This window comes from Marmota marmota, unplaced genomic scaffold (assembly GCF_001458135.2).
Source record: "Marmota marmota marmota unplaced genomic scaffold, marMar, whole genome shotgun sequence".
Taxonomy (NCBI): domain Eukaryota; kingdom Metazoa; phylum Chordata; class Mammalia; order Rodentia; family Sciuridae; genus Marmota; species Marmota marmota.
The window spans coordinates 1,536,253-1,561,705 of NW_026000172.1; the positions used below are offsets into that span (position 1 = coordinate 1,536,253).

The 25,453-nt window shown below is 47.3% G+C and overlaps 1 protein-coding gene across 1 annotated transcript in view; it reads right to left on the minus strand.

Annotated features, from left to right (window-relative positions):
* The window catches only part of Chmp3 (charged multivesicular body protein 3), a 28,157-nt gene extending 2,867 nt beyond the window's left edge, over window positions 1-25,290 (minus strand). The window contains exons 1-5 of the mRNA XM_015506345.2: window positions 25,125-25,290; window positions 17,710-17,770; window positions 11,114-11,293; window positions 3,428-3,549; window positions 1,224-1,338 (exon numbers count right to left, since the gene is read on the minus strand). Coding sequence (XP_015361831.1) covers window positions 1,224-1,338; window positions 3,428-3,549; window positions 11,114-11,293; window positions 17,710-17,770; window positions 25,125-25,169 — 523 coding nt within the window. The 5' untranslated portion in view covers window positions 25,170-25,290. The remainder of the gene's footprint in view (window positions 1-1,223; window positions 1,339-3,427; window positions 3,550-11,113; window positions 11,294-17,709; window positions 17,771-25,124) is intronic.
* Window positions 25,291-25,453: the final 163 nt, after the last annotated feature.

Below are 25,453 nucleotides of genomic sequence, written 5' to 3' on the forward strand. Positions count from 1 at the left end.
GAGATCAGTAGAGGAAAGGGACCAGGGCAGGTGGAGGAGAGGGACAGGGCAAGTGCTAGGAAATGACACTGGCCAGACTGTACTGTTGTACTGTGTGCATGTGACAACAAATCCCATCTTTATCTACAACTATACTGCACCAATACAAACATGGAAATAAAACCTCAGAAAATCTAGAAGTAGGGGCTGGGGCTCAATGAGAGAGCACCTACCAAGCATGTGTGAAGCACTGGGCTCGATTCTCAGCATCACATATAAATGAATAAAGGTCCATCGACAACCAAAAAATATATTGAAGAAAAAAAAATCTCCAAGTAAAAGTAAAGTTCAAAAACTCATTAACTGGGGCTGGCTGGGATGTGGCTCAGGGGTAGAGAGCACTCGTGAGGCACTGGGTTCAATTCTCAGCACCACATAAAAATAAAAGTAAAGGTTATGGTGTCCACCTACAACTAAAAACCAAATATTAAAAAAAAAAAAAAACAACAACTCATTAACCATCATCACTTAGCAAATAACTACAATTTGTAATCACCCCTCTTCCAGACCTTTCCTATGTGTGTTTTTTTACATTGACCCCCACATGGACTCAATGACACAAATCTAGCGAGTGTCCTGTTCTGCCCACTCTCAGATCCCTTTCTCCCAACCACCACGAGCAAATTCACCTTCAGGGCCACCCAGAGGACAGAGCCTCATGGCCTAGCTCAGTGGAAGTCACCTCGGTGCTCAGGGCTATGTCAGAGAGTCTCACTGCACGCCTGTCATCTGGTCTAAAGATCCTGACCACACCATGAAGGCCCAAGTGGTCATCCACGCCTCTCTCCAAGTTGCCCTAACCAACTTGGCAAGACCCTGCCTCTAAATAAAAACTAAAAGGGGCTGAGGATGTGGCTCAGTGGTTGAGTGCCCCCGGGTTCAATCCCTGGTACCATTAAAAAGGAAAAGGAAGTGGAAGTCTGCACCAACTTCCTTCCCAGCAGAGGTATACAAAAGGAACCTCTCCCTCTCACCATTATGCAACTTTTATAAATTTAAAAAATTCCTCATTTTAAAAAGGTGATTATATCATGTTTATTTTTTCAAGAACTCACTCAGATATTCTAAAATAAAAAACATAAAAGTAGGGGAGTCACAGCTACAGAATGAAGCCATTTGCTAACTCAGTGACAGGGAGAAGGACCATCTGAAGAGGGCAAGGAAGGGGAATCTCAAGGTCGTACCTGCTGTGATTTCAAAGAGAATCCTGTCAATTTCCATTTCGGCTTCTTCTTCCATTTCTTCTTGGTCATCCATGCTTTCAAAAGTGTCCTCCAGCATCTCTTCTATGATCCCAGCCTGAAGAAATGGAACACGTCACTCCCTGCACTGCCACATCAGCTTCCACCATTCCCCTGATGCCACCCAGACAAAGCTCCTGTCTCCCCAAGCCCAGGTCACCCTCACCAGGGCTAACACCCTGATGGTGGCCAGGGGAAACACTGGACACGGAGCTCTTCAGAAAGGCCAAGGCCCAAGGACATGGGCCTCCACCTCAGTGCCAAGGCTGGGACCCTCTTAGTGGCCCCCTCGGTGGCCCTCGCAGCTGTCCTCCTATAGCCTGCCTGCAGTGATGGCACTTGGAAGCAACCTGCTGGGCAGGAGAGGTAAGAGGCACCCAGTGGCTGTGGGGGGTGGGCAGAGGAGGGGCGATGGGAGGGCTTCTGAGGCCCTGCAGCCTCCAGAACAGAGCTCTGAGCTCCGGGCCTTGATGCTCTGGCCATGCACCATGCAGACGGTCATACAGGGCGGCCCTGGCTCCTGGGAGCATGACTCTTGCTGACTCTGCTGACGCGATCAGATTTAAAGCAGCCCCTCTACCCTGCCTGTCTGCTCCCTGACCCCCAGAGGGACTCAATGACACAAATCTAGCAAGTGTCCTGTTCTGCCCACTCTCAGATCCCTTTCTCCCAATCACCACAAGCAAATTCATCTTCAGGGTCACCCAGAGGACAGAGCCTCATGGCCTGGCTCAGTGGAAGTCACCTCGGTGCTCAGGGCTATGTCAAAGTGTCTCACTGCACGCCTGTCATCTGGTCCAAAGATCCTGTCAGGATCCTGACCACACCATGGAGGCCCAGGTGGTCATCCATGCCTCTCTCCATTCCATCAGCAGACACCCCTCCAATGCTGCCCTACGCCACCAGGCCAGTGCTGGGGACACAGAATGCAATCACACCCACTGGCCCACGGAGGCTGGTGTGTTCCTGGGGATGCATCATCACATGTGCATTTGATGAACATTTATTATCCACCATACACAAGACTTCTCCCACACTCCTCAGTATCCAGAGACAATTGTGAAAAAGGTCTCCGATTCTAAGGAAGCGTTCCTTCAGATCTCGGGGCCACCAGAGTTGAGCCACACAGGCCTGAAGCTACTCCGAGAACCACCTGGCCCCCAGCTCTAAGTGGGTAATAACTGCTAACCTGGTGCATGCCAATTTAAAGCATGCGCCCTGCTGACGGCATCCCTCCCTACAGGCTCTGCCCAAGGACTCCTCGCTGCAGATCACCCTCAGCATTTTCTGTGGCTTTTCCTTCCTATCAATTTTCTTCTCTGGCCCCTCTCGCCCAGACTCCACATCCTATGTATCTCTCCAGCCCACAGAAGTCCCCTGCGAGGGAGAAGGAGGACTTTCCTGCGTGAGAACCTGTGGTGAGCAATCCTAGCTGTCAGGATGCTGGTCTGAAGTGGGAACAAGGGATCTCAGGCTACCCCAGTGACAGGTCGGTGGCAAGGTCCAACACAGGGCCCCAGCAGCTCAGAGATTCAGTTTCCTGCTGAGGGAACAGGGGTGGCTGGCAGTGTCTCCTCACCCTGGTCCTGTCTGAAGGCCATTAATGAAGGTCCCTGCCAGGTCCAGCTCCTGAGGTGGCAGGTGTGCCTGTGCTTTCTGTTTGGTCCCCTCTCCCCTCTGCTTGGCAAACAGCCGTCCACCGGCCATCCCTGTAACTAAAGCTCTGCTGGAACATCTGTGCCTGCTGTTCTAATGCTGTCCCCAGCTGCCCCCATACTGTAGGCAGGCACATGGACACCACCTTGTCACCCTGCACTTCTCAGGACAGGCTCGGCCATCCAGGCCCTAATGACCCTACAATAGCTTGACCAGCTTCCGGACGCTGCTCTGAGTCCTGCTAAAGTTGGAGCCTGCAAACCTTCCCCTTGAATCCCAGTAGCTGCTCCCGGGCCCCCAGCTCTGGGCATGCTTCTAAGGAGCACCTGGCAACCTGACCCAGCTGCAGCTCAGGTGGCTTCAGCAGTGCCCACAGCTCTCCTCTCAAAGCTACCTGGAGAGCAGCCGCAGTCTCTCTGCTCCCATCCGTCCACCCCAGCCCCTGCCACTTGCCGAAAGGGACTCTCAAGGGGACAGTAGGGTTCAATCACCTTCATCATCTCTTTGGACAGCTCCCTCATGGTCGCCTGGATTTCTGGGATCTTCACAAGACTCTGCATGGCCTTCATGACTTCTGTGCTCTTCTGCAAGGAACCAGCCACTCGCAGGACGGCTGAGAAGGAGACACTCGTCAGGAGGGACGAAGCCCAGTCAGGATCCTTCAATAAAACCAATGGTGGCGACAGCAGGCTGCAGACTTGCCGCTGTGCCCACAGCAGGCGTTACTGAGATGGACCCCCTCCTGTGCTACTAGGCCAGGGCCGTGTGCATCACTGAGCACCAAGGCAGTGGGCCCTCCCGGGGAGCGAGCTTTAGGGAGAGAGCCCTACCAAACACGGGGACCACCACCACGGGGGGAACTGCTCTAAGCTGTGTAGAGGCCATAGACTATGGGGCTTCAGGTGCCCAGGCAGAGTCCATGCACCAGCCCACACAGGCAGCCTCTGCCACTGGTCCCCAGGTGCGACAAGCAGGACGAGGCACAGCAAGGGTCAGTGTGGGGCTATGTGGTCTGTGATCTGAGATCACACATGTGCCATGGCCCTCTTTAGGAGAAATGGTCATAGCGGGTGACCAGGACTCACTTGACGCTGCCCCTAGCACCTGCCTCCAGGGTCCAGCGCTGCGCCACGTGTGGCTGCTAGCACCTGCAGCCAGACCCCAGGGAGTGTGCCCACCCCACAGGAGTCAAGCAGACAGGGAGATGCCTAGCTGGGGTGCCAGCGCCCCTTGTTCTCGCCACACTGGAGTGGGGAAGAGTCTCTAAGGTCAGCGTATTGCAGAGGGAGCGACCAGTGGCTGAGGTAAGCAAGAAATGACACACGCCATGCGGTGACACCAAAAGCCAGACATGCCAAAGTGCTAAAGTCACCACAGGGCAAGAGGGGCGCAGAGCAAGCATGCCCACACAGCTCTGGGCTGCCTGCCCTTTCTGGAGGAGCAAGCACCCATAGGGACTTCGGCCAGCATGGCGCTGTGTCCCCAGAAGTCCTGATCTGGAAGCTGGGACTGCAGGGGGGCAAGAGGTGGGGCCCTCCAAGAGCTGGCATCTAGACACTCCGGGTCACAGGCACCGCAGGTGCGTAGCTCACCAGGGGAGCTGGTTACAAAACTAGCCTGGCCCCAGCTCCAGCCTGCTGTCTCACCACGAGATCTCCCACACCTGCCCCTGCAATGCCGCCTCCAGGATGCCCTCCCCAGAGCCCAGAAGATGATGCCACCCCATCCTGGGCTTCCAGCCACCAGGACGTGGGCTCCTTTCTCCTCTGAGCCTTTGCCTCAGGGTCGGCTCTCACAACAGCAAACAGACTGCGGGCCAGGGAGCCTGGGTTAGGAGGAGTGTGAAGCTCACCCAGAATGGTCACTTCAGAGTTCACTGTGCAGGTTTTGTATGGTACTGGGGACTGAACCCGGGGGTGCTCCACCCCTGAGCTACGTTCTCAGCCCTTTTACCTTCTGAGTTGCCCAGGCTGACCTCAAACCAACCTGTGATCCTCCTGCTCAGCCGCCCAAGCTAAAGGCACTGCATTGCCCCGAGCTCAATCGGTTTTATATTGTGAAAAGGTTACACACATTTCTAATTATAAGGAGGGACAAGAAAACTTGGAAACAGGCCAAACAGTGGGAAAAAATAAAAAATGAACTTAGGAATAAAACATTACAAACAAAAATATAAGAATAAAAAAACTTATTATAGTCATTTATCTTGATAATCAGTCAATGTTGATTGGAAAGCAAATTTTTAAGAGGCTGAACTAAATGTGTTTTGCACCTGAAATCCAAAAGAAAGGAACTATGGTGTGAATGTATGCTCCCCAAAATTAGGGGCTAGGGGTACAGGTCAATTGGCAGAGTGCTTGCCTCGCACACACAAGGCCCTGGGTTCCATCCCCAGCGCGTGCATGCACACACACACACACACACACATAAACACACACAAAAACCCACAAACAAAACAAAAAAATTCATGTTGCCAGTGTGACAGGAGTTAAGAGATGTGGCCTTTCTGAGGATAAGAACCTCGGGCTCCTCCCTGGTGAGTATGAATAGGGGGCCTGTCTTTCCTGTCTGGGCAGGCATGGCATTCTGGACCTCCATTCTGGATCACCGAGCTGCCCGGCCTCCATCCTGTACCCCTGGCCTACAGCCCTATTCCCTGGGGATCACGGGGCATCTGTTACAGAAGCACAAATTAAACAAGTCAGAGGGGACTGGAGTACAACGTGTTTTCTGCAAGCAAAAAGGCCAAAAACACTCGAGTGCTTTTGGGGCTGGGTGTGGCTCAGCGGCACAGCACTGGCCTAGCACTCATGAGGCGCTGGGTTTGATCCTCAGCACCACATAAAAGTAAATAAATAGAGGTCTTGTGTCCAACCAGAACTAACAAAAATAAAAAGAACAAAAAAGGGAAGGTGGCGGCTTGGCAGAGAAAAACCACTTCAAAATCAAAAGTCACCACTCCAAGGGAATGAGAGTCACAGGCCACGAGCTTCAAGAAAATACTTGCAAAAGACCTACCCGAAAAAGTGCTGCATCCAGAACACACAGGGACTCCTGAGACTCAGCACGAGCCACAGCCTGACTGAAAGGGGCCTGGAGGGGCTGGGTGGGCTCAGGGGTCAGCCAGGAGCGCCCGCCTAGCATGTGTGAGGTAGTGGGGTCCACCCTCAGCACCACATGAAGAAATAAAGATACTATGTCCTTCTACAGCTAAAAATAAAGCGGGGAGGCGAAGACCAGTGGACCACTTCAGTAAGAAGACATGCAGAGGGCAGTGAGTGCGTGAAAGCTGATCAGCACTGTACTCTTAAGGGGCCTCCAATTCAAACCAGGGGCTGCCATCCAGGACTGCCGAGAGTGTGGGCAGGGTGAGCCGCTCATTGGCTAGCTCTGGCTCTGAGGAAATGCTGATGGTGATGTTCCACGGCGTCCACACACGGGACAGCCAGCTCAGTGCAGGCGCAGGCAGGGCAGGCAAAGAGCCCTCCACACAGCTCTGCTGCAGAGCTTCATGTATGCTTAACATACACCTAATGCAACAAAGAAAGCAAAGGTGCCACCCACATTTCATGGACTGCAGGTACCAGCGACTCCAGAGCCGACGCAAAGCCCTCCCCGCAGGCTGCTCTTTTATGTCCCAGATGGACCACCAAGCCCTTCATGCCACAGTGGACCCCAAGCCAACAGGCACGGTGGACAGCCACCAAAACCCTGCACCCAACACTCGAGTACATACATGTACACGCTGGGACACACGTGCCACCAGCAGTGACTGTGTGCCACTATGTTAGCAATTTGCCGGGGACACAGAATGTAATTAGTAAGTACTTGCTAAGCGAACAAATCAATCATCACTTTACAAAAAATTAATGACATAAAGCCCTAGAAAGCACCTGTTAGACTGAAACAAGTTTCTAAAATCTTCAGAAACCAAAGAACTCAAAGTATTGTCTTATATTTAATCCAAATAGCACCACACTGTACACTGAAAAGTGGTTAAAATAGTAAATTTTATGTTAAATGTCTTTTATTGTTGTGCTAGCTTTTCCTCACTGATAAAATACTGAGAATCAACCTCAGGAAGGTTTCACGTAGTCACTGGTCCTGCAGCCTTGGGCCTGTGTAGCACGGTACACAGAGGTGGGATCGCTGGGTGGAGGGTGCTTGATTCCAGCCAGCTGTGCCCGGGAGCAACAGCAACAGCAACCCCAGGAGGCTGCCCACCCTAACCCTCCACCACACACACTCTGGGAGTGACAGTCCTGGAGGTGGAGCAGGTTAGAGGCGCCAGAGATGAAGGCCGAGTGGAGGGCAGAAAGTGGCACTGCCACAGACGGGCAGCAGGAGGGGTGCCAGCACTGATGGACCTGCCCTGGACGGCCTCAAGGCCAGTGCCCTGGTTATGCCACAGTTCTCTGATGTGCCACTGAGGGAACAGAACACGTGTGCGCATCAGAATGTCCCTTACAACTGTAGGCACTTGAGTCTATGACTTTCTCTAATTAAAAACCTTAACTGTGAAAGATCAGGAGGAAAGAGCACAAAGAACCAAAGCACCGTCAGACCCCAAGCCTGCCAGAGAACCAGTGGACAGGGAAGGAATCGTAGAAAATAAGAACGATTATTATACTTTGTTATAGTACCAATGACTATAGACAGGAATATGAACTTTATGGTTTCATCATCAGTAGACAAACTAATAAAGATACTCTGAAAAGAATGTGGACACCAGCCTGAAAGCCATGAGGACAGACTGCTCTCAGCTGGGTGGGGCTCACAGAGAGCACATGGGTAGCATGCACCAGGCCCTGGATTCCACCCTCAGCACCACATAAAAATAATAAAAATAAAAGTATTTGTGTCCATCTACAATTAAAAAATATTAAAAAAACAAACAAACAAACAAACGGAATGCCCTCTACCTATCACAGCTCTTATAGGAATTACAGTTAAATAACCAGAAACTAAAGTACTGAAAACAGCTCACTGGTAACAAAGGCCCAGCACAGTGACAGTCACAAACCAGACTGTGTTTTCTGGGATTTTGTACGAGGATTCAACTCAGGGACACTGGACCACGGAGCCACATCCCCAGCCCTGTTTTATATTTTATTTAGATACAGGGTCTCATGGAGTTGCTTAGATGCCAGGATGCTGTGCAGGTGGGCTGTGACCTTGTGATCTTCCTGCCTCGGCCTCCTGAGCGCTAGGCATGCACCACCACACTCAGCCTGATGGAGGCAGTTACAAATAGAATGAATAGGAGTCTAAGAAAAGATGGAGGGCTGGGGCTGGGCTCATGGTACAGCACTTGCCTCATGTGTGAGAGGCACTGGGTTCGCTCCTCAGCACCACATATAAATAAATAAATAAATAAATAAATAAACAAACAAACAAATAGTGTCCATTCACAACTAAAAGATATTTTTAAAAAAGAAAATATGGAATTTTATGACATTTCACATTTAGGACAGATGAAAGCTCAGAGAAGCAACATCAAAAACATTTAAGCCTCAAAATCCTTTTAAGAGAATTGGATAAATTCTTCCTTGTAACAAGGTTAAAAGAAATTTAAAAATATAGTTAAATGATTAATTATGGGGTTGGGGCCGTGGTTCAGTGGCAGAGTGCTAGCCTAGTATGTGTGAGGCACTGGGTCCAAGAGCAGGGCAAGGCCCAGGGAGGCTGCCAAGCTCAGGGAGGATGTCAAGTGCACTCACCCCTGGGAAACTGAGTCCCGGGTCCCAAGGAAATCCATAAACCAGGTGAGGAAGGAGCTAAAAAACACACACCCCATCAAGAGCTGACAAGAGCTGGGCTGAGTGACAGACACCTGAGGGCCATCACACTGCTCCCTGTACTCCTGCTGTGCATGCTCACAATGCACCAGAGAGGAACTGAAACCCCAGGACCATTGTTCTAGCAGCACAGAAGGGCTTGTTGGCACAGCGGGGGAGCCCACCCTCCTGCCACCCAGCTGCTCTCCTCAGAGGGGCCTGCACAAGCCTCTGGTCTGCGTGCCTCTCTAGCCTTCCACCCAAGCTCTTTACCACACATGTACACACGCTTGTCCCCATCCAGGTACTAGGCTCTGCCACCCAACTGGTCCCCAACTGCACCACCACCTTCTTCCTCCGCTGAGTCCACTGATCCGCTCCTCTGAGGAAAAAGGAAACGCTGGCCATGTCCCTGCCAACAGCTTTCCACTGCTGGCTTTAATCATCTTAACTTTATAAATTGGAAAAAAATTCATGATGCTTATGAATCTGTAAAATTACAAAATCAAAGCAGAAATAAAATTAAACATAAAAAAAATAAAAAATTTTACATTAATGACATAAGCTTCTCCTGATACTTTGCTAACATTAAAATACCACTTTAAGCAAAAGACCAGGTGAGGGTCAGGTGTATCCCAGACAGAGCCTAAAACAAGTCTCTCCATCTTATGGTCAAGGGCCAGGGAGGAAGGGGAGGTCCGGGAGTGGAGGCAAGTGTCTTCAAAGCTCCCTCCTCACCCACAAGGAGGTCCTAGCAGAGGAATCTGGGAAAGCTGCTGCCAACACCCATCCCCACCCCATCCCTCAAGAGGAACCCTCCAAAAGGACACATCTGAGCTAGGAATGCAGAACTAATTAGGAGCATTCGGGGTGGCCTGAATCCTTCACAGAGACTCTTTTTAAGGACTGCAATGCAGCCATGTGTAGTAGCACAAATCTGGAATCCCAGGGACTCGGAGGCTGAAGCAGGAGGATCACAAGTTCCAGGTCAGCCTCCCAATTCAAAGTGACTCTATCTCAAAATAAAAAACAAAAAAGGGCTGAGCATGGAGCTCAGAGGGAGAGGACCCCTGAGTTCAATCCCGAGGATCCAAGAAACAAGGAAGACTGCCACACCCTGTTGTGCCCCAGGACTTGAGTGGCAACCTGTTTCCCGAGGTCTGCCAGGTAAGGCCTTGTCACAGCACTTGGCCAGGCCTGAGAGGTCACATACAGGTTCTCAGCCACAAGCGGGACTCCTCCTTGAACAATCAGCCTCTAGATAATCAACACTAACAACCAAGTAAGTTACAATTCTAAGATCCATGACTTGGATGACTTTATCATTCCAACTGATCAACAAGTTAATAAGTGCTCTTGAGCAAAATGTTATTTGTCTTCCATTTTCTAAAATCAAAAACGATGACATAAAAACCTGATAGACACATCTGTAAAAAAAACTCTTCCGCTTCTCCTCTTCACATCACAATATGCTTTGTGTGGTGTGTGTGTATACTGATACACACATATGAGAACGTGCTGAGGGCAAAACATGGAAAATGACCATCAACTGCTGCTACAGAAATAAAAGTACAGTCTTGGTATTAATGTGGAATCTGGCAGTCCTCTGAAAACTGTTAAGCCAGGCAAGGAGAAATTGGTAAAGTAAATTACACAACTTTCTGCTACTCAGAATACTAAAAGACACGTGCTCAACAGCGGCATTTAGCAGAATAACTTGTACTGCTTCACTGAGGTCCTTCAGCGCAGCCGACTCTTCCCTCAGAATGTGGCACGTGGCAGTGAAGAGCAGGGTGATTCCTGGGTGGCGTGGGTGCCACTACCTGGACTGGTGCACAGCAGTTTTCCCACCTTTGCTTTTACACGTCAGACGCCAATGTGGTGACAAAGGCAAAAAGTATCTCAGTTCAACCCCATGGATGGCCCTGAAGGGTCTGGGGGCTCTCAGTTGCTCAAGGATCACATGCTAGAAATCACTTGCTCCAGGTAAAACACATGCCTAGTGAGGGTGACCATAGAGGTGGGAGCCACGATCACAGAGGTGTGTTCAAGACGGCACTCCCCTGGCAAACGCAGGGACAAGGCACAGACAAGGCTCAGTTCAGTGCTGCTGCGGAGCCTACAAGCCAGCAGCACGGCTCAAGGGGTAATAAGGAATGGCAGAATTCCTTCTTTAAATGACTCTGCCCCAGTGTGCTAACGTGAAGGGTGTTACCAGGAAGAAAGCACCTCAGCTGAATGCTGGCGCCAGCAGATTTATTTTCCCATAAACAGGACTGAGCCCAGCACTGCCTCTGCAGCTAGAGACATGTTCCTGGGCGAGACTGACAAGGTGCCTGATTACCTGACAAGGTCACTTCAGAAGTTTGTAAGAGCTAGTGAGAGGGGACGGCGCCTTACCGAGCTGGTTCTTCATCCCCATGAGCACAGAGTTCATGTGAGCTTTGGACGCGTACAGCTTGCTCACGGCCTTCCTGGACCTGACCATCTCCTTGGCCAGGACCACACACACGTCCTTCTGGCCCTTCTTGGCAGCATCTTTCACCGATCGCTTCACTTTCTCCTCTTCTCTTTGGATATCTAAATTTAAAACATGACATCAAGGGCAAATCAGACTAGTCAGCACTCAAATCTGTTTTAATTGTGATCTAAATATGTCTACCAAAAAGGAAAACATATGAAAGGATACAAATGAAGTTAAAATAATTATTATTGGAGGCATTCATTACTTGTACAAACAACATTAATATAAAGAGTAAAAAGAAAGCGTAATCCTATTATAATTGACAAAATTTCAGAACATTCAATAAATTTTTGTAGTTGTAGATGGACAGAATGCCTTTATTTATTTTTATGTGGTGCTAAGGAACACATGCTAGGCAAGCACTCTGCCACTGAGCCATAGCCCCCACCGAGGCCAGTCTAGTGTGCATAGGTGCTGTACTAGCAGCCTGAAAAACACTGCAGAGCTTGCTCCAATACAGCCGGCCCTCACAACCAGTGCCGCAGCCTCCTACAGGAGTGCTCCACAGAAACCTGCAGTACAGGGAGGCCCAGCCCTGAGGAGTGCTCACCAGCACCGACCAGGAGTGACAGGTCTGCACTGTGTGCTGTAGGATCAGTAGGATATCTTTTAAAGCTGTTTTTGTACATAGCATTAGCACAGAAGGGCCAACTTCATATTTGGGGGAGGACCACAGAAGAATGAATAGTTAGAGGGGAGAGAGAAAAGAGAGCAGCCCCTATTCTGGGCTCTATTCAGTGAAGCTTCAGAAAGACTCTGAGGAAATGCAAGTTGTCTTGTACGCTGTTCTGGGTGGAAGGGAAGAAGGGAGGTGCGAAGGCCTACACCCCCACCTCACTCAGACCATGTCCTGCAGCCTGGGGCGAACCCCCCTTCACTCCGACTTCCTGGGATTGGTGGTCACACAGTGAAACAGGGCAACAAGCAGGAATCTTGGGGTAGAGCCCCAGCACACTGGCCGCCACCGGGAACTGCACCTCTGCAGCCATCCGAGCTGCTCAGCTTGGCTGCAGTGCTGCCAGAGCACAAGCTCCCAATGTCACTCTTCCCGATGAGTTCCGGTTTCTCCAGCACCGTCTGTGTAAACATTGTCCTTTCCCCACTAAAAGGCATCAGCACTTTGTGGAAAACCTCAACTGATATCAGACTCGCGGTCTTACTTCTGGGCTCTCCACTCTATTCCATTTGTCTATTTCTGTCTTTATGGCAGTACTACAGGATTTTCTCTCTGTAGCTTTCTAATGAGTTTTGAAATCAAGAAATGACTCTTCCAATTTTATTCTTCCTGGTTTTTGGAGAGGTTTTGTTTGTTATTCGGGGTCTCTTAAGATTCCAGATGAGACTGTGGAACCAACCTAGATGCCCTTCAATAGACGAATGGATTAAAAAAAATGTGGCATTTATACACAATGGAGTATTACTCTGCATTAAAAAATGACAAAATCATAGAATTTACAGGGAAATGGATGGCATTAGNGGGGAGGGGAGGGGAGTGGGGATAGTAGAGGATAGGAAAGGCAGCAGAATACAACAGACACTAGTATGGCAACATGTAAATCAATGGATGTGTAACTGATGTGATTCTGCAATCTGTATACGGGGTAAAAATAGGAGTTCATAACCCACTTGAATCAAAGTGTGAAATATGATATATCAAGAACTATGTAATGTTTTGAACAACCAACAATAAAAAATTAAAAAAAAAAAAAAAAAGATTCCAGATGAATTTTAAGATGGATTTTTTCTATTTCTACAAACAAAAAGCCACAGGGATTTTTACAAGGACCGCACTAACTCGGGGAGTACTGACATCTTAGCATTGTCTTCCAACACACATTTCCACTTATTTATGTGGGTACTGTCCACAAAGTTTTGTGATTTTCACTATACAAGTCTTTCACCTTCTTGGTTAAGTACTTCCTAAGTTTATTCTTTCTTATAACTTTAAATGGAATTTTTAAAAATCTCTTTTTCAGAATGTTCACTGTTAGCACAGAGAAAAGCAATTGTGTTGACTTTACATCCTGCTATTTTTCCATATTAGTTCTAACAGATTTCTGTGGCATCTTTAGGGTTTTACACATATATGGTGATATCATCTGCAAGACCATCTCCCTTCTTCCTTTCCAGCTGGATGCCTTTCACTGTTTCTTTCCGGGCTGCTCTGGCTAGCATCCAGTCCCCCTCAGCTGGCAAAGGCAGGCCTCCCTGAAGAGTTTCTGACTTTAGAGGAAATACTTCCAGTGCCTATGGTCTTTGCAGAGCATTTCTTTCTACTCCTACATTGAATGCTTTTGTCCTGCAAGAGTGTTAAGATCTTGCCAAACACTTGTGCATCAACAGAGAGGGCCTGGGCCCGCCTAGGCAAGTGCTCCGCTACCTCTCCCTTCTTCCCCTCCTTGTGGCCCAGCATGCTGGTCCATGTTTGTATGCTCAATCATTCTAAGATAAATCTCACTGTCCATGGTGTGTGATCCTTTTAGTAATATGTTGCTGGATTTGCTTTGCCAGTATGTTGCTGCATTTCCACATCAACGATCACAAGGGATATCCCTTGGTAGTTTTCTTGAGTGTCTTTGCCTGGCTTTGAGTCAAAACAATGCTGGAATATAGATTAAGTTCTCTGTACTTTTTTTTGTGGGGGGAGGAGGTCGGAGTTCAAGGACTGGTATTAACTTTCTTTAAATGTTTGGTAGAATTCACCTGTGAGGCCACCAGGTCCAGGGTATGGGTTTTTTTTTTTCCAGGCGGCAGGTACCTGGGATTGGACCCAGGGGCACTTGACCACTAAGCCACATCTCCAGCCCTATATTGTATTTTACTTAGCGACAGGGTCTCACTGAGTTGCTTAGCCCCTCACTTTTGCTGAGGCTGGCTTTGAACTCGCGATCCTCCTGCCTCAGCCTCCTGGGTCGCTGGGATCACAGGCATGTGTCACCTCCCCGGCTTGTTTTTTTTTTTTTTTGTAAGAGAGTTTTTGATTATTGATTCAGTCTCCTTACTAGTCACAGGTCTACAAAGATTCTTTTCTTCATATTTCCATCTTGATGGGTTTCTAGGAATTTGTCCATTTTATCTAGGATGCCCAATTTGTTGATGTACAATTGCACAAAATACTCTCCTAAAATTTTTAATTTCTACAGAATTACTGGTAGCGTCTCCATCTTTATTTGACTATTTTGTAATGTGAATTTTCTCTCTCCTCTGAATCAAGCTAAAGGTTTGTCAAATTTTGTTGATCTCTGCCAAGAATAAATTTTGGTTTGATTTCCTACATGGCTTTGTTTATCTCTACTCTTGTATTTACCGTTGTCTTTATTCTGCTAGACTTGGGATGAGTTTGTTCTTCTAGTTCCTTAAGATGTGAAGTTTCGCTGAAGATTTGTGACCTTTCTTCATTTTAATGTGAACATATACAACTATAAGTCCCCTTCTGATCTTGGGTTGTGCTGCATACCCTACGTTTTCTTATGTTGTACTTTGATTTTTACTCTTTTCTAAGTATCTTCTAGCTTCCAAAGTGAAGAGTTCTTTCACAAGTTGAGTAGAAGTGTGTTGTTTCATTTCCATTCGTGAATTTTCCAGTGTCCCTTTAGTTATGGATTTTTAACTTCATTTGGTTATAAGACTTGATTTTGTGGCATAACACATGGTCCATCATGGAGAACTTCTCTCATGCGCTTGATAATCATCGCCTATTCTGCTCTTGCACATGTGTCTACTAGACCGAGCTGGTTTCTCTCCTTGCTTAACCACTTTAGAGAATGGAGTATTGAAGTCTTGAGCTATTACTGTAGAATTATTTCTCCTTTTGATTATATTTTTGCTTTATATATTTTAACAGCCTGTTATTCGGTGGATAAAAGTATATAAATGTTATATATTTTCCTTTACAAAATGAATGCACCTCACATGACTCTATAGCTATACAATTAAGAAATACATTACTTTGTCTAATGTTCTACACAGTTGTCATTCAACTGAAGGTTGAGCATAAATTAAGTCTGGTGGAGGCTGAGTGAAATGGCCACTGTAACAACGTAACTGATTTCACAAAATAACTCATCTGGCTGAGTCACACTGCAGAACTAAACACCCTTAGGCCTATCACAACTGTGTGGCACCAGCAGGAGCCCCCGACCTACAGTCCTTTTCCTGAAACTGCACCAGGTTCTGAGTGGCACCCACACTGTGACCTCAGGAAGGAGGCTGGGTTCACCGTGGGGAGTCTTTTCAGAGACTAGATAAGAAGCAGAGCTGGCACACAGGCTGGCAAGTGAGGCAGCACCAGCCCCTCTCAGGGCACAGTCTCCTGAGGTGCCCCTTGCAACAGATGTCTGCCCTGCCCACAGGGCGCACAAGGCAGATCTAAGTCAGGCCCAAAACTACTTGGGCTTTCTGCAGTTTTAGGACTGGTTTTCCTCCTCCTGACTTCACAGAGTCTCCAGGAGACTCCAACTTCTTGACGTCTGTTGTAACCAAGTCCCTTCGCCAGCAGCCTGTGGCCTGGGATGTTTTTTGGACAGACAGCATAAGGAGCACCTGGCTCTGCAAAGACCCGTCAACCTTCTTGACCCCAAACGCAATGATGGCCAATCCAGTGCATTCGGAAACATGCTTCTGTTGTCTTTAGAGGTGGGATTTGTTAATCCCTTTTGCCCTCCTCTGTCTGTTTTGGCTTGGATGTGAGGTCTCCCCCGAAAGCTCACATGGGAGACAATGTGAGCAGGTCTGGAGAAGAAATGATGGGGTTAAAGCCTTAGCCTCACCAGTGAGCTGATCCTGATGGGACTAACTGAAGTGGGGGTGTGGCTGGAGGTGGGAACTGGGGCGTGGCTTTGGATACATTGAATCTGGAGAGTGGAGTCCATTTCCTGATCACCATCACATGAGCTGCTTTCCTCCGTTGCTGTCTCTGGCCATGATGTTCAGCCTCACCTCGAGCTCTGAGGAATCCTTCAGTCACAGCAGCGGAAAGCTGCCTCAACAATCTCGAGTGATCTTTTCTGACAGGAAGCCTGCGTTGTCTAGTATCCCTCCTCGCAGTCTGTGTCTCTGGCTCTGAAAGGAGTGAGTCTCTTGTAGGCAGCATGTAGTTAGATCATGAAGACTGAAGAGTTTGACTCATTTAAAGTAACTACTGGGGCTGGAAGTGTGGCTCAGCAGTGCAGCGCTTCCAGCTGTGCATGAGGCCATGGGTTCAATCCCCAGCAAGACGGAAAAAAATAGTAACTACTAAAAAGGGAGTTTTTCCTGCATTTTACCACTTGTTTTCTGTATGCATTATAGCTTTTTTGTCCCTCATATCTGATTTCTTTTAACTGTTTTTTTGTTGTTGTTGTTGTTGTTGTTGTAGATAGACACGATACCTTTATTTTATTTGTTAATGTGGTGCCAGGATCTAACCCAGGGCCTCACATGTGCACGGCAAGTGCCCTGCCAGTAAGCCACACCCCAGCCCTGACACTATCTTCTGTGTGCTCACTGGATCTTTTGGTAGTAAAACGTCTTGATTCCTCTCTCATCTCCTTCGTGCATACGCTGCAGTTACTTTCCTAAACCAATCATCTCCTCCAACTTACAAGCTGGCTGGTTAATAAACTGCTATTGATGACAAGTAACAAGAGACAGCGGGTTCTCCTGCCATGGAGGTGAGGAGCACCAGGCCAAGCTGCGGAAGAGGAGCGAGCAGGCGCGAGACACCGAGGACTCACAGGTTTCCAGAGGTGACACAGACACCTGTTTGTCAGATATTTCTGCATGTGCTTAAACAGGTCATTTTTTATTTTATTACTTAGAATTTATTTGGATTTATTTACATATTTTTGCCATTTCCAGAATGCCCCATTCCTTATATAAAAGTTTGTATTTGGTGCGATTTTCTGTCAACCTTTAACATTTCTTATACTGACAACAAATTCAGTTTTTGCTTGAAAATACAACTTCATCTTTTGAATGCCGTTTCCACGGAAGTCTAGGATAATTTTTCTCCCCACCATGTTGTGACTTACAATGCTGCTGAAAGGACTTTCAGTTCCTGTCTCCTAGGCTGACTTATTTTGGGGTGCTGGGCTGGACCCAAGGGCATGCCTGTGTCACTCTAGTATGAGGACTTACTTAATTCTTTAGGATAAATAACAAGGAGGGACACAGCTAGATCATACCGTGATTCCACGCCTAGTCTTTTGAGGACCCTCCATACTGGTTTTCAGAGTGGTGCACTAATCTACAGTCCCACCAGTGGTATGAAAGGGTTCACCTCCCCACACCTTTCCAACATTTATTATTGTCTGTATTCTTGATGGCTGTTAATTAGATTTTTTATACTGACCACAAAATTAACAAAATAATCTGGATATCTGTACTTAATTAGTATGGAAATAAACTGTCTTACACACATGTAGTTTATTTTTATGAGCTGAAGCAAAACTATGCAGAGAGGGTATAAACAGAAAATATAAAAAGAATTTACCTCTTATTTGCCTGTCAACAACTCTCATTTCCTTTCTTATCTTCAATGACCACTCATTAACCTGGAAGAAATTTTAGATAAGGAACTGTTAAGAAAGTCAACACTCCAATAAAAAATTAAAAAAAAAAAAAAGAAAGTCAACACTCAGTGCAACTTACTTTAAAGTATGTTGTATTAATTTCACTTATTTTGGCCACAAAAATAAAGTCATTTTCCAAAAAAAAAAAAGAAAAAGAAAGAAAGAAAAACCTTGAGGGCCAAATCCCCATGCCTCACTTTTTATCCACAGTGCACAGAAGTTCCAAGCTGCCAAAGGTTCTGAGCTGAAGGCAAAGTACTTTATATCAACCTCAGAGGGGTACGGTACCCTGCAGGCACATCAGGCAGTCAAGAGGGGAACAGCAAAGACAGTTTTAGAGGCTTAAGACTTGTCATCTTTTACATGTTAACTGTTTCAAAAACTACTCAGCCTGTGTCATGAGAATTCGGCCTGGCCCGACCCTTCTCCTCTTTAACAATGCCTTCCTGCTTTACAAAGGACACTCCCATAACTCACCCTATTACCATGGAACACTTCTTGTCAGGAGAAAACCTGGGACTCACTAAACACAGGGTCCACCGGAAATAATGGAGAAAGTTTTGAGAAAGTAGAAAATAACTAATAATTTCCCAATTCTTATGCAAGTGAACTGTTTTCCAGTTCTCCACTTTTTAAAAACATTAAAGGAAAACCTAAGTTGTCAGCTGATTAACTGTTGAAAGTTAAGTTTTATATCATCACAGGGTGCTTTCTGATATCTGACTAAGAAGAAGCAAAGAACTGAGTGACAATACAGTAACAAAACTCCCACCTTAAGTTAAAGAGGCTTCTCAACACATAGCCTAAGAAACCAAATACAAGCCGGGGGTGGCAGAGAACACCTGTAATCCCCTCAGCTCAGGAGTTCTGAGGTGGGAGGATCCTGAGTTCAAAGCCATCCCTGTAACAGGCATCTGTTTTTATTTTATTTTATTTTTTGCTGCTCTTGGTTTTTTTTTTTTTTTTGGGGGGGGGGGAATCGATGGAAGGGGGAAAAGTGATTGAACTCAGAGGCACTTGACCACTGAACCATATCCCCAGCCCTATTTTGTATTTTACTTAGACACAGGGTCTCACTGAGTTGCTAAGCACCTCACCATTGCTGAGGCTGGCTTTGAACTCATGATCCTCTAGCCTCAGCCTCCTGGGTTGCTGGGATTACAGGCAAGCACCACTGTCCCCGGCTGTAACAAGCATCCATGGAGACATGAACTAAAGGGCATTAAAAAAATCTTATCCCTGGAAGATGTATTTCCAGTAGATGTTTATCTCTATTTACTCATTCATTCATTCACTCATACTGGGGACAGAACCAGGGTGCTTAAGCACTGAGCCACATCCCTAGCCCTTTTTATTTTTCGAGACAGGGTCTCACCAAGTTGCCAAGGCTGGCCTTAGACTTGGAATCCTCCTGCCTCAGCTTGAGTTGCTGTAATTACAAGCATGTGACATAATGCTCATTTTACTTTTAATGTTTAATTATTTATTTAACAAATTGTGTAAAATATTTATTACATAACAATGACTGCACTCAAAGGAATATTTAAGCACTTAAAACTGTATTATGGTCCTACAATTTTTTTAATATGTATTGTTTTAGTTGTAGGTGGACACAATACCTTTAGTTTATCTTTATGTGGTGCTGATGATTGAACTCAGCCAGTGCCTCACACATGCCAGGTGAGCACTCTACCACTCAGCCCCAACCCTCGTTTTTTTTTTTTTTTTTTTTTTTTGTGTGTGTGTGTGTGTGTGTGTGTGTTGGGGATCAAACCCAGGGCCTTGTACATGCAAGGCAAGCACTCTACCAACTGAGAAGTATCCCCAGCCTGCTCTACAATTTTTAAAAATGTTAACGGGGTTAGGTTTATGTACTTTTAAAGTAAAACCCATTACACAATTGACCACTTGCAAGCGTACAATTCAGTGGCATTCAGTGCGTTTATAAGGATACACAACCACCAACTGTCTCTAGGCAGATCCGTTGTGATACCTCAGAAGAACTCACCACACCTTGATCTACTCCTCTGCCCCCTCCCCAATTCCCTGGCAACCACTAATTTGCTGTCTGCAGAATGTTTCATACAAAAGAACTTGTACAGGGCTTGACTTCTGGCTCCTGGCTTCTCCACTTAGCATGTCCCACGGTCTGTCCCTGGTGCAGCATGCATGAGTACTCCTGTCCTTGATATGGCTCAATATTCTTCCATTACGTGTATTATTTATCTACTGTTTCCACTTTTTGGCTACTGTGATTAGTGCCACTATGAATATTTATGTTCCAGTATTTGCCTGAGAACCTGTTTCAATTCTTTCATGTATATACCTAGCAGCTCAATTGCTGGGTCAGATGATAATTCTATATTTATATAGATAATGCTGTGTATCTGAGGATGTGTCAAACTTTTTCCCAATGGCTTCACCATTTTACACGTTCATCACCAATGTGCCATGTGTATCTCCACACCTCACCTCTATTCTCTGCTTTCCAGATCTGTTTACTACAGGTAATCTGCTGGGCGTGTAGTAGCTGGATTGTCTTTTTGTTATCAAGTCATATGAGTTCTTTTTGTATTGATAGTACATCCTTATCAGACACGTAATGATGCAAATATCTTCATTCTATAGGGTCTTTTCATTGATAATGTCCTTTCATGTATAAAAGCTTTTAATTTTGATAAAGTCCAATTTATTTAAAGAACACATTTTATGAACTTGTTCTTCTTTTGTTTGTTGTTGCTACTGAAGATTGAACCCAAGGGCAGTTAATCACTGGGCCATATCCTCAGTCCTTTTGTTTGTTATTGTAAGACCAGGTCTCCTTAAGTTGCTTAGGGTCTTCTAAGTTGCTGAGAGTACAGGCATGTGCCACACACTCAGCCAATGATTATTATTTTTTTTAAATATAGCTCCTAGAGTTCTGGTCAACTGGAAGGCCTAGAGTGGGGATATTTCAATAGCAAGAAACATTATGAGCACCCCAATTCTGGTTTCTAAATAGCATTGCCACTAATTAAGAGACCCATGCTCTTCGGAGAAGTGGCCAATTGTTGGCTTCCAACACTGAAATAACTCTACTGACCAAATTTACCAATATTTCAGCCTCAAACAGAATGGTCAGAAGTGACTGTGACTAAATATATAAAAATCCATGAGTCAAAATGGCGCTTTCAAGGAAGGGTGGTCAGAGAAGTATCTGACATCACTGTAGGTTGATGATTAAAGAAAAAGCAACTAAGCACTCATCCTGCCTTTCCATAGAAACTCCACGTCTGATCACCAAACAGCTCTAGCCAATGAGGAACAGATATTTACAGGACACTGATGTCAACAAATGAGGAAAAAACAGAAAAACTGGCATTCAGAAAACCTTAAACAAGTAGATTCAAGAAACGGACACCAACAGATGCTCAAGTGTTGAAGAGGAAGGTTAACAAGGAATGGCACATTCATATGACACCAAACTATGGCTCTCAGATTATATTTTCTAGCTGTGTTAAAAGCCAAATTACTTAGATGAATTAAAATTTATTTGCATTTATTGGAGCAAAGCAAAACAGACCCCAATGTGACTCAGGCAGCTTCCAGAACCAGAGCAAGTTCTGAGAACTCTGACCAGCAGGTGATCATATGACACTTATGGGGAAATGGAGGAGTCACAAAACACTTCAAGGAGCCACAGGGTAGCTGACCATTCAGCTGTTCACAATTTACACAGTTGGTTGGCTCCAGGCCTCCTGCAACCAACCAACACTCAGTTCCTATGATTAAACCACACAGGTATGGGCTGTGGTCCAGGGCAGGTGTTCCACCCAAAACTGAGCTCCCTGGCTCCTCCACTACTTTCACCCCCCACTCAGATCTGCTCTCCGAATGCTCCCTGTTGCATCTCGGGCACTGCTTTTCAGTTAAACAGAAACCTAAGAGTCATCTCAGCTCACATGCAGGAGATCAGCAAACTGAGTAGCTGAAATGTTTCTAAAACTCACCCTCTGCATTCCCAATCTTAGTTAAGACCCATACCATCTCTTACCTGGGCCCCTACCTGGCCTCTCTACCTGTTCCTCTTCCCTCAGATACACACTCCCAGTCACTGCTCTGGAAGCTCCCCTCCTCAGCAGGCAGGGCACACGGGCACTGGTTCAGCTGCCCACTACCTATCTCTAATCTTACATCTAACCACTATCACAACCCCTCATGCACCACTCAGACAGCACTTCATAGCCCACTCTTCAGAATGTTCTCCTGGCTCCTCTATGTTCCATGCTAACACCTTGTACCTAAAGTTCACTCCCATTGGAATGCCTCCTCTAGCCTAACTCATACCCCAGCTGGCTAATACCTCTAGTGACAAGACTTGGAGGCTTCCTTCTAAACTTTTACAGATAATCACACCCTCCACTGTGATGTCTCAGACCTTGTACACATATATACTGCTGCTCTTACCTACTCCAGTATTTGCTCAAGGTCAGTTCCCCCCAATAACTTTGTACTCGTTGAGATCAGCATCTAATGTCTTAGTTTTATAAACCTAGTTCCAACCCAATGTACCCTTATACCTCAATACAAATATGTAATACATTATACCTCAAGTATGTGTTGTATGCACTAAGTGAAGTTTGAGCTTTTCTTCATCTCCTCACAGTGTTTCCATTTTCTGAGAGTATCCCAGGACCACAGTCATGACTCAGTCTATGGAAATCAGTCAGCTGGAATTTGAAAAGCTGAACCCTCCTATCCAAAGTCCGGATGAGTGAAGTCACCAAGACCTGGGGAAGGCATACCATAAATTCATGCCAATTCAAGAGTGTCCAGCTGAGATTAGAACATGTACTCAATTTTGTCTCTTTCTAACCCCTCTTCCCTCTGTGGGAATATTCTTATTTTTCTTTTTTCTTGGTGGGGGAGGGGGGTAATTGGGGGTTGAACCCAGGGGCATTTCACCAGTGAGCTACATCTCCAGCCCTTTTTATATTTATTATTTTGAAACAGTCTCACTAAAATGCTGAGGCTGGCCTTGAACTTGCAATCCTCCTGTCTCAGCCTCCCAAGTCATTGGGAAAACAGGCATGTGTTACCAGGCCCAGCTATATTATTTTTGAAATGTCCCTTATTTAGCTTCTTTCATGAAGTAAAACATTCTCTTCCTCCCTCTTAGCCAAACAAGCATTACTTGTCTTCTAATTCACATATGGTTCCGATACTTTGTAAGCCAGTAGGTTTACAGAGACCATCCCATCTCTATCCTACTGGCACTTTCTTGAATTAGAAATTCAATGATAAATAACTGTGGCAGGGGACAAAACACTCTCTGGTCACAAGTCAGACAGTATGAAAGTCTACTGCTCGCTAGCAGCTGACTCTAAAGCTAGGAGACTTTCAACAAACCCCAGATTTAATTACAACTGAAAGGAAACCTTGGAGTACAAAGGAGGAACCTGAGGAAAATCTTGGATAACGACAGTACTGAGTCAGATCCTTTCTGATCACCCCAACCTAGGTGTGACCACTCTAACCTCTGAACTCCTTCCTATAACCGTATGTGTGGTATCCACTCCAGACTTGTTTTTTTTTTTTTTTTTTTAGGTACCAGAATTGAACCCAATGGTACTTCACCACTGAGCCACATCTCCAGTGCCTTTTATCTTTAATTTTGAGTCAGGGTCTTGCTAACTTGCTGAGGCTAGCTTTGAACTCACTATCCTCCTGCTTCAGCCTCCGGAGTCACAGGGATTACAGGCGTGCACTACCACATCCGGCTCAAACTTGTTCTTTTTTTAAAAAATATTTATTTATTTATTTTTAGTTGTAGTTGGACACAATTTATTTGTTTTTATGTGGTGCTGAGGATCAAACCCAGGGCCACGGGCTTGCTAGGGGAGCGTGCTACCACTGAGCCACAATGCCAGCCCTCAAACTTGTTCTTGAAGGGACTGTTACTGGCCAGCTATTAATGTCTCCGGCTTATTTCATCTTCACAACTCTCCTTTGGGAAGCAGCGTGGACAGCATGACAGATAAACTTACTAGAAGATGCCTGGTGCAGTGCTTTGAGCTGGTAGTGCAGGGAGGGCGGATTCTTCATCTGTGCTACAGCCCTGCTACTCAAAACAGCCCTGAGGTCAGCATCACCTGGACGATGGTTAGACCTGCTGAGTCAACCGAGAACTCTGATCCCTACTGACGAGCATCCAGGCCAGTGTTTGAGCAGCACCATCTACAACACCCAGACTTGTCCATGATGCAAAGGCCCTGAAATTCATATTGTCTTTGAGACAGGATCCTCACTATGTTGCCCAGGCTGGCCTCGAACTCACCAGCTGGAGTGAACCCTTCGGCATCAGCTTCCTGAGTAGCTGGGACTCCTGGCTGCCATCACCACACTGAGCTTCAAATTCTTTATTTTATAAATGACCTTACCTAGTCAATTTTGCTCCCTGGTCAAATAAAATCAGAGGAACATAAATGAAATCAAAGTGGAGCTGGGGTTATGGCTCAGTGGGAGAGCGCTTGCCTAGCGTGTGTGAGGCACTGGGTTCGACTCTCAGCACCACATACAAACAAATAAAATAAAAAGTTTCATCAACAACTAATAAAATATTTAAAGAAATAAAATAAATAAAACCAAAGTGTGTAAAACCACTTCACAAACTGGAAGACACAGTGCAGACACACGCTTTGTGCTGCGCTCATACTGGGATCTCGCTGCAGCGGTGTGTTTCCGAAGGCAGGGAGGGACCGTCACCTGCAGAGTGTGGCCTCAGCTCGGCCATTCACGAACGAAGGTGCGAGCTGGGGAAACGGTCGCCCCGCTGCACGGACAACTCGTCCGACCCCGGCTGTCACATGGCAGTTCTCACGGCTGGGACCCCGTGCCCGCGGCCTCCAAACGGGGAAGCTGAGCCACCCGGAACGGCAGGCCGGGGCGCGAAGTCGCCGCACCTGCCAGGGCTGCGCAGGTGACACCACCTTCTCCAGGGCTGGGGTCTCCCTGTCACCGGGAAGGCTGGCGTCGTTCGGCGGTGCCTCGCAAACGGCGGCGCGGACACCAAGCAGCAGGGCCGCTGGCGGAGGGCGCCACAGGACGGCCGCGGAGGGCAGCGCGACGCGTCGGGAGGCCCCGAGGGGCGGACGGCTCCAAGCCCGCGTCCTCCGACCTCGCACCGCGGCGCAGGGCAACCCGGCGGGCCCTCCGCGGGCCCCGCCGCCGCCGCCCGACGCGCCGGGCAGGCCCGGGGACGCCGACCCCCAGCCCCGCGGCGAGCAATGCCGCGGGGTTTCTGACCCCCACGCCCACGCGCGCACGCCCACTCGCCGGTCGCCGCCGCAGCGCTCACCAGCTCTTTGGGCGGCTTCTCCTGGGTTTTTCCAAACAGCCCCATGGCGAACTGAACTCGTCCTACCCCTTCCGGCTTTCCGTTCCCTGCGCCCAGGCAGGTCCCGGCAGCCGCCTGGGCGGGGCCGCCGAGAGGACAGGAATCCCGACGCCGGGGGAGGGCGCGAAGGCAGTGGGGTGCGCACGCGCAGCACGCCCAAAGGAGGGGCGCGATGGCGCGAGTGGTGCGCACGCGTCGTACGCATGGAGGAGCGCGCGGCTGCGGTGGCGACAACTGCGCACGCCCGGAGAGGGCGGGGCGGGGCGGGGCCCGTCTAGAAAGAGCAAGAC